General features: G+C 40.7%; 1 protein-coding gene across 15 annotated transcripts in view; it reads right to left on the bottom strand.

Annotated features, from left to right (window-relative positions):
- Limch1 (LIM and calponin homology domains 1) overlaps window positions 1-16,424 on the bottom strand; it is a 327,240-nt gene that overhangs the window by 54,039 nt on the left and 256,777 nt on the right. For 9 of the 15 annotated variants that reach the window (XM_046454792.2, XM_046454954.2, XM_046454878.2 and 6 more), the window contains one exon: window positions 3,586-3,621. The exons of 5 other annotated variants lie outside the window; for them this stretch is intronic. In XM_046454792.2, the coding sequence (XP_046310748.1) occupies window positions 3,586-3,621 (36 nt within the window). Of the gene's footprint in view, window positions 1-3,585; window positions 3,622-7,137; window positions 7,399-7,826; window positions 7,939-8,044; window positions 8,164-9,501; window positions 9,832-10,383; window positions 10,627-13,357; window positions 13,661-16,424 lie in introns of all 15 variants that reach the window. One more of the 15 variants, XM_046455404.2, reaches the window with a different exon arrangement.

Below are 16,424 nucleotides of genomic sequence, written 5' to 3'. Positions count from 1 at the left end.
GCTGAACATATAGAAAAAGAAAAGCCATGCACTTAGACGTCAGCTAGTTCCAGACATCAGCAGTGATGTCCAAAATCATTACCCTGCAACCAGTCACTCAACAGCAGCAGCAGGCAGCTTTGTGGGATGGATGCAAGGAGATCCTCAACAGGCAGCTCACTAGAGGGAGAAGACAAGCCCACGGCCACGGCTGCCCCCACCCTCATTTCAGTCCATTCATAATGAAGCTGCAAGAATGGTCAGTACTCTCCCCTCTCTCAGGTCGGGGACAACTTAAGTCTGACCTGAGAGAACTAACTCTGAAGACTGTCCTTTTTCTGTCTTTCTCCAGAGTATTCTAGTAATCCGACTGCACTGAAGGACTTCTATGGAGGTTTATGAGCATACAGGACTATTTGTTAATGTTGTTTAATAAAGACTTAGAAACTTACAGGGTCAGGTATTAAAAAATGCATACATTTTTTAAACTTCATGATCAAAATTTTCTTAAGCCGGTTTTCCAGAAAGAGACTGAAAATTCCCTGAAATTCCTCTCACAATTAAAAGAAGAAAAAAAAATCTTACTTTTAAAACATTCATTCCAGTTAGTTATCTCTTAAGGTAATTGATAAAATCTTTGCTAAAATCTTAGAAGACCTAAATGTTCCTCAGTCAGGATCCTCTTGGAATCCATGGAGTAGCTAACAGATTGTGGGAGAGAGAGAGGAGGCCCCTTCTTTCAACTTTGTCACCTCTAATTTCTTCTTCTTTCTTTTTTCTGTTCATCACCTCTAATTTCTAAAGAGCAGAATTTTGTTTTAGGCCACAGTGGGTGGCCAGAGAGCAGGTCATCTTCTGGTACCCTAGGAAGAAAATGGCAGCCTTCTCCAGGATCCAGGATTTGGCTCTGTCACTCAAAGGGAATTGAGAATATGGCAGCAGGTCTTTAAGAATTGCCTTCCTCTGACCTGAGCTTCCATCTCTGCTCACACACTGAAGCTCTGACTACCTGAGCCCAAATGTGCCCAAAAGCTGGAGACCTAAATAAAAAGAGAAACTCTGTTTGTTCTCTCTTATACTAGGAAATACTGCTTTCCCCCCAAGTTTGTCCTTCCTTTTTTTAATGTGTAATATCTTCATGTCATTTCAATAATTAAAAAAAATGAACTGAGAAAGTTGAGAATTGGCAATATTAGATAGAAAGTGGGCTGAATCACCATTCAGAAAACATACCCTAGTTCAGAGGTTGGATGTGGCCTTCCAAATGAAGAAGTGCCAGTCTGAAGAAGGGTTGGGGTAGGGGTGGTAGGGGGAGCCCAGTTTCCAGAATATTAATGCGACTTGGACTAAATCTCTATTTCTTGGCCACCCAAACCTATGCTGTTGGCTGTTGGGACAAAGGTCTCCCTGCAGAGCTCAGGACTCTTTCTTGGGGGTGGGTTGGCATTTTTGAAGAATGAGATCAAATTTCCTCAAGGGGAACCTAGAAATTATTTCTGGGCCAAGTCTAAGGTAAGAGAATTGAGACTCAAATGGCCCCTGACTCCCCCAAGGTGCAGATTTCTTTGGGAGGGAGAGTGTTGGGAGAGAAGAATGTACAAGAGAGGAGAGGGGCAAGAAGGTGAAATTAAATCTACAGAAACATTCTACAGAGGCGGAAATTTCTCCCTTTGCCTGCATGGTAGGTCTGCCCCTGACCCACATTCTCCTTCAAGGGCACATCTTTTTTTGATTGGGCTGTAGTTTAAGAATGTGTCAATTGCTAATAAATATAATCTGTGCTGATAATTGCCTTTAAAAATTCTGGAAGAGGAAGGAGGAGGGAATAAACTAAAAATAGTATATATTTCTATTTAAAAACTTAACTCCTTAAGTCATCTTTTCTTCCTCCCACCACATTCTTGTAAGTTGTGTCTATTTCAAGCAGGAAATTTGGCGCTTTGGCTATTCCCAGGTGAGACCTCTGGGAAATAAGTTCCTTTAATTCTTCTTGGTCCATGGGGTTGGTTTTACAAACTTAGGGAGAGAAGGGAGGCCCCATCCACACCCCTAAAAACTATTAACTTTTGTCTGTGTGTGAGATTTCATGTTCAGGTACAGACAGAATCCAAAAACTCTTGAATGTAGCTTCCTTTCTTTTACCTTGTAGGGCTTCCCCGAGATCTATTTTAAGCAAATTGCATGAGAGCTTTGCATCAATGAAGAAAAAAAAAATCCATTCTATCAAAATGTTTTTGCTCACCAAGTGTCAAAGTAGTATTTTGCCTATCAATCTTATATAATCCTCCTTTCAATGAATGTTAAATATTGCCACTGCAGGTTTTAAAAGTAATAACCAGGGCTCAGTTTTACAGACTGCTTAACTCCGTGCAGTCAGTCAAGTGCAGGCTGAATTGGGTTTTGAGGTATGTCAAAAACAAATTTCTGGATGGCAGGTAACTAGTCAAGTCATACATGGAAACTTGGCAATGGAGTACGGCAGCTCAGGGCTAACAGGGCTAAGCAAGCATCTTGAACACACACATGGAAAAATACAGTGTGAAATCTCTCTCTCTCTCTCTCTCTTTCTCTCTCTGCCTAATCTCATCATCATCAGTGGAAATGATAATTGTATATTCTAAACCCTTATTCAAATGCCTCAGTCTGTGACTTGAAACTATGGCTCATAGTTTCAAGGAGAGCAGACAGAAAGAAGGCTGGTGTTCACTCTTCCAATGGCCTGACCTCCCTGCACGCCACACAGTGCCTCTTGTGGAGAGGAGGGAGGTCAGGGTCAGCAGACTACTGATGATGGAATTAGATATCAATCATGTTTCTTAAGACATGAATTACTCAAATATGAAAAGGCTGGTATTCTGCTGAGAAAACATTTTGCCTTGGTTATTGGTGGCAGAATGATCTGCATCTGGGAAAGCCATTTTGAAACAGAGTTAATGTGGTCACAAATGGGAGGATGTGGATTCTTGTCAAATTTGAATGGAAGGTGTGGGATGGAGAACGAATCTCCCAGAAGAGTGAAAAGCCCGTAGCAGGGAGAGGAAGCCCCAAGTCATGTTTTACGTCCTTGACCCCTTGCTATGCCACGGAACTTGAACAAAACCCCAATGTTTTGGTCTCAAGCATGCCACAGTTTATATGACTCCAACCTGGGAGGAACTTGGGCTTCTGAATGTATAATTAGTGGTTGAAGATTTATTTTCTTAGTTTGAAAAAAATGTGACTAGAGGAATGACTACTTCATTGTTAACTCTAAGCTCCAACATATTAAAAATCAAATGCAAAAACTCAGAATACTTTTAGTAATTCCGTGGTTCAGAAGGGGTACCACACTAACAGAGAACAACTTTAACATGCCCAGTCTATGAAAAGCAAATGTTAAGTTTCAAGCAGCAGCTGCATATTAGAATCATGCTTAAGTTGCTTTTTCATTCATCTTTTCTGCTCAGAACATATGTTCTGCATTCCAACGTCAAGTGCTTTGCTCCACGAGTGAGTTAACTATTCAGTTCACTGTGGTATCAGTTGCATTTCAATTAGTGGTAAGTACTGGAAGCATGCATTTTAGGCTAGCAATTAATGTAATCCTACGAATACAAGACCACTTACTCTGCGTCATCTGACACAGGAGTTCTCGGACCGTATCTACAAGACCAAATACAAAATTAGAGGACCGGCAAGGCAGAAAGTTAATGCTGAAACCAAGCTGAAAATAAAACTGCTGGGGAAGTACATATGTGCCAAACCTTTTTCGCTGATCATACTGGAAGAGAAGTGTTATTATACAATTAGCAATATTCATTTACTGCTGAAAAATCAAAGAGAAGTCTCGATGCTTCTACAGAATGCAAAATTTGTACTAAAACCCAGAGAAGAATTGAAAATAATCCCATGCTACACACAAAGAAAGGATCTGTTCAATATAAACACAAAGAGGCTTAGGTGTAGCACACGATGTTTAGAGAAGGCAGATTAAAACACAGACAAACATGTATTGTGGCCATTCAGAGTCCAAGTGTTCATGCTTTTATGTTTGGCAGTAATGGGCTGAAATGGACACCCAATGTACAAGCACACCCTCACTGACCCTGTCCCTGATGTGTTAATGCATTTGCACAAGTGGATATCAAAGAGCGTTTCTGCAGTTTTCTGAAAGCAAACCAGAACTCCAACCAGAACCCCAATCAGTGCCTTCCGCATGCATTTGACAAAAACCACAATTCCTAGAAAACCGGTAGCCTTAATCAAAACCAGACTTGGATGATATTCTGTAACTGGAAAAACCAGTTTTCCCCAATCTCTTATATTCTTCCAATAATTTAGATCTATAAAGTTGTACCCTCTGTGACAGTCATTTTAAGTCTAAATGTGTTTGACAAAGCAAAGAAAAAGATCAAGTTAGACAATTAGAACATCACAGGCATATTTTAAACACGTTTTTGAGAAAGCAGCTCCCACAAATGATGATCCCTTTAGCAAAGGTGCATTTTAAGGAACAGTACTTACCATTACTCTGAAAGCCTGCTCACTTCTGATGGTGGACGAAAAATTTTTTGCAGTAAAGAAAATATGTCCTGCTTCTATGTTTATGAGCAATTACATTTTGGGGTTGACAGAAAAAAAAATTACCTGGTTCCATAACAGCTTAAAGGAAAAAGGTAATTTCTAAAGGTTTCCTTTTATAATATTAGAGAAAATACTCTGCAATGCTTGGGTGCACGCATAAAAGTACCCTTTTCTCTTAAACTTTTATCATTCTAGAACTCTGCAGTTGATAATTATTTCATTGACAGTGAAGACCATCATACCAGCACAAAACCCCAAATCTCTGTTGAAATGGCCAAAGGCAAGGCAAAGAAAAAGTTTGTGAATGTTTTACTTCTGGCAGTGTAAGACTCATATTCCGTTTCTCCAGGGATAGTTTTAAAAGATGCTAAAGTTAAACCTAACATTCTGAATGATCCCAAAACACCACTACTTGAAGCAGGAGGATCCTTCCACATCAAGAGAAAGTGCATGAGCACTCTGGATTCTAAAGACTGCACAGATGTGTCTCAGTTGATAAGAAGGGCTGTCAGAATATGTTTATTCAAATACTGTGTTTCCTAAATTATCTTTGGAGAGAGCAGAGAAACTATTTCTAATGGATGGCTAATGGAGAAATAATCTATTAATAGTTATGTGCTTTGTCTCTGGATAATTTATTAGCATTTAATGATGCTTAATATACATACAATGAATATTAATGGATATCCACAAACTGAACACACCCATAGATTACTGTAGAGTGTTTTGTCCTATATGAAGGGACTCACAGAATGTACTCCTGAGTTTTACTTCTCTAGCACAACATTTTGTTTCTGAGGGTCCGCTATGTTGCATGTAGGATGTATCTGAAACTAAATTGTTTCTACACAAAATAATTAGCAGCATTTCAAGAACTTCTCTGCCAACAAAGAATGATTTACACTGAGATCTAAATTTCAAAGGGCAAGAATCTTTCTGTTTAGGTTCTCTGAATAGGACCAAAGGCCCTCAATAAGTATTTATTGAGTAATTATTGGAGGCTGTGGAAATTGAAAAGAACAGCACAGCTCTGAAGATAACTTTGTTTTATTCCTTTACTGTGCACTTGTGGATTTAAGGAATTTCCTCTCAGACTAATTTATTAGCTTTAAAGGGGCACAGACTTAAGCAGAATTGCCTTTGCTGGTAGAGAAAAGACAATTAGAGCTTGGGTTTCAAATGGTTTTCTCAGTTGTCCTACAGAAGATCAAAAAGTAAAGCTAAGTAACCCCCCCCAAAAAAAAATCACTAATAAGGAGATTTTTAAAATGCAAAGTAGGTGATTCAATAAGCCATGGTGTACAAATGGGAAATGGTGGCAGGTCACAGTTGGCATAAACATCCAACCTTCTCAAAGAAGTCAATAAAGTTTGAGGGTATAGGGGTATTTAGAAAGACATAGGGAATAATCTATGTGCTTTCTACATTTATGTAACTTTCAGCACTAACAAAGCATCTTGGAACCAATAATTAGTGGGTGATATGTTTGTATACTGAAAAATTAGCATTATCTTGAAGTGAGGGGGGAGATAGTTTTACTGCTCATCTAGGATTATTCTCCAGCACCCCACCCAGTGTTCAGCACATAGTAATTACTCAGTAAATATTTGTTGAAAGAAAACATTCCCAAGGTGCACACTGGTTCCATCACAGAAGCATGTCACATAGTTAATCTAACTATACCTTCCTACCTTCAAACTCACAATTCATTCCCATTTGAATATAAAGAATTCTTTCAGAATCATAGAGTGATAGATGGAAGCAATGCTGAATTCCTCAGGTTTCTACCCTCTTTTCTAGTCACTTGATGACTATGATACTGATTTTAAAATTTTGAAATTACTTAATACTCTCTCTGCTGCCTCACTACACTTTGGCCCACTGCCAACACGATCCTTTGAGAAGTGGAACCCACCACTTCTTGTTTTATACTTGTGCAAAACACTCCCCACTCCTTTACCATATACTGGTGAGCTCATACTTGTGCAAAACACTCCCCACTCCTTTACCATATACTGGTCATGGAGATCACACTTTTAACAAAAAACATATCATTCTTATTAAATGGCAACAGAGGATTCAATATATAGGACCTTGAATTCCAGGATTATTATTTCCCTACTCTTCTTCTTAAATCAAATTAGAGCATGGAATAGAAATCCAACCTCTAGAAGGCAATAAATGTTTGCTAATGTTAAAAAATTAAATTACAAATTTTATAAGTGGTATTCATCTTCTTTGGCCTACAGTCAGAGTCAAATCAAGTAGGATGGAAAGAGCTTCAGCCCCTTTACCTGAAGATTCCTCTGTAAGAATAAAATAAGAGTTCCTGTTTATTCTGCCCATCTAATGAAAATCAGGAAGCATGTTTAACAGGTAAAGTCACTACTCAACTATTCTTTCCACACACCTGCACACATGCAAAAAAAAGACAAACAATTCTTGGTAGACAGGGAGAATTTGAATCATTCCACCTCTTCTGGCAAGAGCATGTAAGTGGCTTTGATGCACAAGGCATTAATAAAATAGCTAAAGCATGTACCAAGGCTCACACTGGAGAATCGAAGTCACAAGAGCACAGGAGAACCTGCTGACCTTGGATCATTCAGGGGCAGACTATTTGCAGGTTCTTCCACATCCTGTTTCTTTGCAAATGGAACTGGAAGGAACTGGTTTGGGTTGGATCCAGGGTGTCTAGGGGACATCCCAGTTCTCCTTGTCATCATGTCATCTTTTTGTGAATCAGACACCTTGCTTTGGTCTTTCAGTCCACTGCCACTCCAGGGAGGAGCTGTCATCTTCTCTGACTTCTCTTTTGTCTCCAAAGTCTCCCATTCAGAGGCCAGAAGGCAGGCTCTAGGGCGACATTCAGTCCTACTAATGGCTAAAGGTATTCAGTGGCATCACTCACTGGCATTAATCAAGAAGCCAACATCCATGGAGGCAGAAGCTCACAGAGCAGCTGGGTAGGAAATCCCCCTTTTAAATTCAAAGAGTCTGTATCATGCAGCCAGCACTCACGTGGGAAATGTTCCCTCTCTGCTTCATGTCTGCTGAGAATGATACTCAGCCAGTCCCCAGTCACATGCAAAAGCTAAAATCTTTACCCAGAGTGAGCACACGAAGCAGAACTCTGGTACTGGGATGGACACATTCTTTTAAGGGACTGTACTGCCTGCTGCATCAGTCACCAAGTACACACTGGGATGCTAAGCCGTTTTGGGGACCACACTGGCCACACACAGCAGAGGCAGCACACCATGGAACACAGGCAGGATGCTCACAGGGGCTGGCTGTGCTCCTCTGATCTTTCTGCCTTTTGTGGCTTCTCAGAATCCCTTTGATCAACTCCACCATTTTCTTCTTTGTCATCCTGTGGTAGCTCTTTGGATGTAACTAGAGCCAAAAAGGACAGTTTTACTACTTGAAAGAGTTTCGTAAGAGTCCTGCTCCCACCTGTCATCCTTCCCCTCCTGGGGAGGCAGGGAACTTTGCTTCTCACCTTCCTCTGTCCTCCTTGGGCATTCACCCAAATTGCAGACCTGCTCTTCCTGAGACTCTGGCACAGGAGCCAGCCACGAGACTCTTTGGAAATGGTCATCTTTGCCAGAATTCACTATCCTGCTGTCAATCAAGTAGCACGAGTGGCAAGAGAGAAGAGGAAAAGGGTTAGGAAAGGAGGCAATGAAAAGTGTTGAGACTGAAAGATGGATTAGGTCTGCTGCTGTCATCCCTTGGGCAGGTTAGTAAGGGTGATATAAACAGACTGAGATAATGGAATGTGAGCTCTAGCGAGGACCCAAGAGAAGTCAAGGAAGCCTGGCATGACCCTGTCACCTGGGACTGAGTGATGACCCCACAGCATTCAAGGACTTGAGGTTGCATTTCTCATGAATTTCTACCCCACCCTTATACCTCAGACCCCTATTAGCCTGTGAAGCCCTGACTGTGTTCCTGGTGTATTTATACCTCCGGCCTGATCTTTTCTATAGTGTTGCCACAGTCTGGATCCACCTACCATTTCCTTCAGATTTCAAGGGCAAAGCATGGAGAAGAATGTCTTGAGCAATTTCTCCTACCATGGAGAACCTCACTTGGCCTTGGCCAGGCAGGTGGGATGGAGCTAATCCACAGTCCTAGCAATGTCTTGTACCTCCTTAATGGAAGGGAGAATAGACCACAGAACTGAACCCCCAAAAGAAGATTTGGAAATTCACAGCTGGATGGTCTCTAGGGAGGATGGAGAACACGTGATGGGCCTACAAGCTGTTCCCTCTCGAATCTGGCAGTGATTCATTTAGAGAAACACTTGACTTACAGAAACCTCTCAAAGAGAAGTCCTTTTCCACTTAGGATTTATTACCTAAATAATAAGGTAATAAAGAAGAAGAGAAGAGATCTTTTCCTTTTTTAATGTGTCTACTTGGATGTTCAAAATTTGAGCTCATGATGCTAATAGCTATCTCATAACCATGGGACAGAAAAGAGGGAAGACTTTTATCAATATATCTTTAGAAGAAATACTAGTGATATCAGTAAAACATTCCACCTAGTTCATTCAATATTTTCAACTAATAAAATGGTGCTTAATGCTGCCGAGGGACAAAGTTGTTTGTGGAGATTCCTGGCATTCCCGGCAGTGATTCTGGGGACAACAGGATCAAAACAAACACCTGACATTTAACCTCACACACATGCTTTCCCCTAGGTGACCCCCAACATCATGTCTCTGCTATTCAGCAGAAGAATCTATTAAAACTCTAGGGGTTTTTGTAATGTGCTTTAGCAAACTCTCCATGGTTTTTGTTTTATCTTGTGTTGAGGATGGAACTCAGGGCCTCATGAACACTAAGCAGCACACACTCAGCACATGCTGTACACCTCTAGCCCCAACAAACTTGTTAAAAGCAGCAGCGACTTCTATGCAGATATCCCTGAAAGGGATGGCAAAAAAAATACCTGCAGTCGTTTTGTGGATTAAGCTTTTGGTCTTCCTTTAGGCTGGGAGTAGCTGCTGAGTCAGGGGACATGGGGTAAGTTTGACTCTTGCTGCCATGAGTGGTAACTTCTTCTACACCCTCCCTAGGCCCAGCCTTGCCAATGCTGAGTCTCTTCCATTTCTGCTGATCTATCTCTGTCACAGGCCCAAAGTGCACAAACTTTTGCCTAGGGCAGGAAGTTTTTGTGTAGGCTCTGGCTTTGCGGCTGGCAAAATCATCGCGGATGGCAGTTTCAGCACTGATTTCAGGTGACGGCTCAGGGACACAGATATGCTGAGCATCTCCATCCCTAGTCAGACCAAAAATAAATTCCAAAGGTTTCTAAGGGGGGGTACAAATCAATACAAGGCTTAGAATACAAAACTAAGTATATGAAAAAGATTCCTATGACTAGGACAGAATTGCTTTCCCATTAACCAACCCGGTGAAGAAATAATGACTGTCTCGCGCAAGTAAATAGTGCTTTAAGTTCCTGTTGCTTTCAAAACAGCAATTCTAACATCATAAAGGATGGCACAAGAAAATCGTAGGCATCGTGGAATAATTACAAAGTATTTAAAAATCAGTTGTAAGTTTCTTATGATAAAAAAGTTTATCAAAACAAGTAACCATTCACAGCAAATCGCTGGTGAAAGAGGCAATACTAATGAGGTGGTCTGTAATTTCGTGTATTGTAAGTCTCACATGCAGAACATGCAGATTTTTAGAAGCTGTACGTTTTGAGAGTTTTTTTTTTTCCAGCTATCAACATTAAAAATGAAACAAGGATAAGCATTCAATCCCCTCAATGTTACGTAATACCGCTGCTGGGGCAGGGTGACCAGAGGAAAACATGACACACCTCGTCTTTTCTGAAACCTTCAGTCGCTCCCATGTCTGCAAGTCAGCTTCTGTAATTCTGGAGAGTGTGATGAAGCTGGGCGCCTCCCGGTGGGGACCAAGACTACCCTGGATTCTCCTCTGGGCCAGGTCATCCTTGTACAGGTCTGGGACCTTCCTGAGTCCCTCTTCCCCTGGCTCACTCTCCTGAGCTCGCGTAATACAGGTCACCGTCGACTTCACCTCTTCTGTTTGGCCCTGGTTTCTGTCAATTTGATCCAGGCCCCCATTTCATCGGAAAAATCAGATTCAAACAAGGGGAGCAGACAAATAGAAGGTCAAGCATGGAAATACAGAGGCCGAGGACAGAGTGAGAGGGCAGAAGTACCTTTCCCTGTCTCAAAAATGTGGAATCAATTGGAGCTGTGATTACTTTCATCTACGCTGCCCTTTTAACACTGTAATGAGACAGAATTTTTTCCAGAAGATGACAGTCTCTAGTTTAGTCTAGGAAGAGAAGCCAGGGCTCACTGAAAGACTATTAAGAATGGTAATGAGATTTCAGCTTGACAGTAATGATGCCCAATTCCCACACTATTCAAGTTACTGTAATGAATTCAAGTTTTCTGATTGAATCCCTTAGCTCTCTTGGAATGTTTTTTTACTGCATCAGTAAAATGTTAGTAATGAGCTCTGCAGGATCCAAATTCTAGGATTAGTTTGTAGATAGCTGGAAAGTTTTTCACATGTGAAACATCTCAACCGTAAACCCACAACTGCCAGAAAGTACATTTAAGTGAATTCTGAACAGAAAGTTTCGACGTTCGACCTCGGGATTTGCTGCATAGCATTAGCCAGAGCTGGCTACTGTAAACGTGAAGAACAGAGTGCATGCTCTTTGCCTAGGATTACAGAACCAATACTCATTTGTTTCTTTTGTTATTAATCATTCACCTTTATGATGCTAAACTGATATTTTCAATTGTTCTGCTAAAAAGCGAACACTAGCTGGAGAGTTCCATCGTTTAAACCCAAGCTGTGACATTTATCACATTAAAAGTAAATTTCTAATTAAATATGCTTCTTGCAATAGAAAAAAACTCAAAAACATACATAAACAGGGCCTATGTTTTTTTTTTCAAGACAGAAATTCATCCAAGCCAGAAATCCAAGAGGTTCTTTTGTTACCTACGTGATGTGGTACATTTGCAGAACCGGGTCAAATAGGAAGGCTATAGAACTTCCTATTTATTTTTTAGTTTAGGGAAAGGGATCAAGGAAGGGCATAGCAAAGAGCCACCGGGACTTGGCTTTATTTACTTATTTTATCAGTTCTCTGATGCTCTCTAGAGAAGTCATGATCTGCCCCAGACCCAGAGCTGTGTTCCCCCAAACAGAATCAAGTGACCATGACAAATGCAGTGGGGACTATCAGGAATTAAAATTGCATGGAGGAGAAAGGAAAAAGGGAGATATAGAGGCCTCTCCTTTCCCTCACTCAAATGGATGATCACCACCAATACACCTGGATGCTAGTCAGTTACCCAAAAGTCTCTGTTACACTTGCAACAACTAATCTACCCTGCAAGGCCCTCCAAGAATGGTTTGTTACAAGACATGCCAACGGGCACTGCTCAAGTCAAGAGCCTCCTGAAGTTATAATGTGTCCTATGAAAACTCGCTGTCAGGTGTTCTCTGTTCTAATCCCTGTTCTGCATCCAGGGATCTATCCTGAGTTTGTATCTGGTGCTTCCTTAAGAAAGCACATAACAGTAGCAATAATACTAATTACTCTATTGAGCTCCCTATGTCTGCACAAAGAACCATTTTCATTATAAAAAGCACAGCTAAGATAATGGTATCCTTACTTCATTCAACTTTCGAAACCTCTAAAATGATGGACACAAAAATAATGAAGATGTTACTCTGATTTGATAGCAGGAAAAATATAAGCATGATAAATGCTAAAGAACAGAATTCAGTAAGCAGATACCTTAAGACAAAACCCGACTGGCCAAATTCATCTTAATACTGCTTTCCTTTCCCAATTTCACTCCAAAATGTGCAGATTGAGTATCTCTTTTCTAAAATGCTGGAGACCAGAAGTGTTTTGGATTTCAGATTTTTTTTTCAGATCTTGAAATACTTTGCATGTATTTACATAGTGAGATATTTTGGGGATGGAGCCCAAGTCTAAACACAAAATTCATTTATATTTCCTATACATCCTGTAGACAGAGCCCGAAAACAATTTTTATACAATAATTTCAGTGCACCTGTATTTTGGCTAGGACCCATCATATGAGATCAGGTGGGTAATTTTCCACTTTTAGTGTCATGTCAGCATTCAAAAAGTTTTGGATTTTGGAGCATTTGGGGTTTTGGATTTTCTGATCAGAAATACTCCACCTAGTATTAAGATGATGGGTGAAAAGTAAAGAAAAGGAAACCCATTTGAAAACTATTTCCATGATAGGACACATAAAAGTGTATTTTATGTTTGAGATTTTCTTTTTTTGTTGGGAAATATCCTCCTCATTTGTCCAGGTAATCTTGTTGGTGTGAGAGAAAAAAGAGCAGGCCTCATTTTTAATTTTCCTTGCAACACTGAAAAGTTTCTAAAAAGAGAAGAGCTTACAGCAAGGGAACAACTATGTTTTCTGCCTCCTTTGAGTGGATTGGAGCAGCCTTGAGCTGTGGCTGTTCTCTGAAAGGCCAGTCTATGAACCAGCACCCATGTGGGGTGATGTGTCCTGATGCACATCCACACGCTGGTATATTTGGCAAATTCAGTCCTGTTTTGGACATCGCTACTCTCCTCTTTACCATCTGCCTTCAGACATTTGAACATAGGAAGCTCTATTTCAAAATAATCCACCATGACAAGGTGCATGTAATTGGGGAAAGAAAGAGGGATGGGACGATGATACAACTTGCCTTTGCTTAATTATGTTCACTTTCTTTTGTAGACACACACATACACACACAGTGCACACCTGTTATATTCTATATTTTTCTTTTCTGAGATTCCCTTTGAGAGCTGTTGGCTGCTATCTGATTTCTCTGTGTCTTTTTTACGATAAGGCCCATAGAGGAGCTGATTCAATGGCACGGCTGGCTTGGTTTGGTTTGTCCTTGCTCTTCTTGCAGCAAAGTCGTCTTTCTCAAGGTCGGGCAGTCGACACACAACTTCGTCTTCTGACTCGGAATCTCTGCCATGTTGGTGGGTCAGGAAAGGATTTTCTTTGCGAAGGATAATATCACGAACAGCTTCTTTCTCTTCATTTACTTGCTTTTGGCTGATAGGGCAAAATTAAATGGAACTCCACATGTGATCAGACCAACAAAGAAAAAAGTTTGAAATCCCCATCTCCAGGCAGACAATGGCATTATTAGTGAAAAGTCCTCCCCATCTCGTTAGTTCAAATGACATCACTTTATTATTTCAGTCCAGAGTTGCGGCATAGTTAGGGTGGTTTTAAAACCTTGAATTTAGCCAGACCAGCAATACTAAAAATTCATTTAATTTGCAGGGCTCCAGCAGCATCAGAAAAGCAGGATCCTAAATGGCTCTGAAAGTGACAATCCAAATTATTTTCATGAAATTGGGAAAAAGTAGGAAATTCTTTGTTGTTGTTCTTTCTTCTTTAGCACAGTAGTAATTTGCCCAGTAGGTATTATTCAATTTGTTTTGACTGTCAGGGCAAAACACTGAGCCACCAAGGTCCTGATCTGGGGGAAAATGAGGAGTGAAGCTATATGATAGCACAGCCAGATTGCAAAGTGTGGACATCTGGAATAGTTTAAGACTATTGTTAGGATGAACCCAAGGCATAAAAGTTTATCTTGGGCTGGGGAAGAAGCTCAATGGTATAGCACTTGCCCTGGGTTCAATCTCCACTACTGTTAACAACAACAACAACAACAAAGCTTATTGTGCCCTATTAGCAACTCCTTCCCTCTTCTGTCCCTAGGCCCCTCCAGCTTCCAGCACTGCTTATTTGTTATATGTGAGATGTCCAGGATGTTTTGGTCAAAATAATTTTAAAATTACTACTATGGGCCTTTCCATTTTCAAAGGAGTCTTAAGGACCTCTTTGAAATAGGAATTTTAAATTGCTAAGAGCATTCAGCTTAATGGTGGAACATCAGGCCATCAGCCTTAGGACTTTTTTCACTAGTGTTTGTTTTTGTCCCTGGGTGGGTGAAGACAGAGCAATTATGCTTCATGTGGCAGCTAAACAAATCCCCAGCCCTCCACTTTCTCATAAGACCAGATTTGTTTCTGAGTGAGAACAAAGCGTTAAAACATTTTTCATCATTTATTATCTCCTCAGTTCATAAAGATGATAAATAAATAAAATACTTCAATTTCTAAGGAAAGTTCATCTACTTTGAGCTTTCTAAGAGAGGATTAAGAGAAAATTCTTCATCCTCAAAGGACAAATTTATCTCAGGAATGAAGACAGGAGAATTAGTCTGGCTGAGAACATGATAAGCAATGAAACTGTGTATCTAGTCCACCAGCTGGCTCACTGTCTCTTGCTTTGCCCCACACTATTCCAGAGGATGTCACCATCTTAAGGTGACAGCAAGCCCTAATTCCACCTGATTTGGAAAATAAAAGCATCATGGGTCATGCCAAGAAAATGTTTCACTGATAACCACTGTTCTCAATAAAAATTTAAAACACAAAAATGTGGAGTGGTGGTAATGTTTTACTTCTGAATAAATTTATTTCTTAAAAGATGAAATCCTGCCCTTTGAGTTGCACATCCAACTGTCAGTTCCTCCACTCTTCTCCCCTGCCTCTGTGGCCAAAGTGTCTGGCAAGGACCAACTGGTATTGGTTGACCATGACCATGAAGAATGGTCAGAAGGACCATGATAGGCCCTATCATAAACCTCTTCAAAGGCACTTTATGTAAAAAGCACTGAAGATATTGCAGGTGGCAAATGGTTACAGAGTGCATACTAAGTGTTCTGATTCCTTCAAGTATTAATTCATTCTGTCCTAACATTAACTCTGCAAGGTCTCTGTTAATTATCATTCCCATTTTACCAACTGGAAACAGATTAGGTTGAGACACTTGCCAAGGGTCAGAGTGAGTTCTTAAAATGCAAACCCAGGCAGTCCAGATATCCTGTTCTATGGTGACAAACAAACCAATGTACTATTCAGTGAGCAAGTGACCACAACAGGAAAGTAGAAAGTACAGCATGCACACCCCCCCCCCCACAGTATTGTCATTATTATGGAAGAAAAAAAAGTGAAGTAATTTGTTTTCTAAATGAAGGGAGCCTGTGACTTGTACTTAAGATGCCTTTGTGACCTTGCCTGGTGGTTATAGACAACATTTAGGCAGAATTAATGATAGCAGAATTCTAATCACACCTCACCATATCTGCACAACACTTTGTAGTTTATAAATGCTTTCAAACTTATACCCCCAAAGGGAAGCACAAACCTTACATATTCTCACACCCCAGTGTGGAAGCAGATCCTCAGCATGAATCTCAAGTCCATGAGCAGCACTCTTTCTACTCTTTGACCAGGAGTCTTGGGCGTCATCTCAGGCAAAATTCTTTTATTTCCTCAAATACAGTACTGGGTATTGAGCCCAGGGGGATTATACCACCGAGAGACATCTCCAGTACATTTTATTTTGAGACAGGGTCTAAGTGGCCCTGGCTGGCTTTGGACTCATTATGCTCCTGCCTCAGCCTTCCCAGTCACTGGAATTATAGGCATGTACCACTATGCACAGCTTAGGCAGAATTCTTTGGAATACAAAAATATGCATGTATGCAAATGGTCCTGCCTAACTGTGATGCTAATTTGAGCAGGGAGAAGCTGGCACCTTATGCATCATGTAAGCCCAGCCAGGCTCCAAAGTCCCCTGGGGTGTCTTTTTAGGCTCCATGCCCAGTGTGGCAGGACTCATTTCAAGTGATCTCAGTTTAGATATATGTCCTTAAAAAAAAAAAAGTGGGGGTGAAGAAATTTTCCGTATCATTGGCTGCTAAAAGACAAGCCCCGCCCACTTGAAAAACAGAAGCAAT

The sequence above is a fragment of the Marmota monax genome, unplaced genomic scaffold (assembly GCF_021218885.2).
Source record: "Marmota monax isolate L192 unplaced genomic scaffold, Marmota_monax_Labrador192_F-V1.1 WCK01_AAM20220418_F8-fsc00025, whole genome shotgun sequence".
Classification (NCBI taxonomy): domain Eukaryota; kingdom Metazoa; phylum Chordata; class Mammalia; order Rodentia; family Sciuridae; genus Marmota; species Marmota monax.
This window is presented reverse-complemented; position numbering and strand designations above follow the sequence as displayed.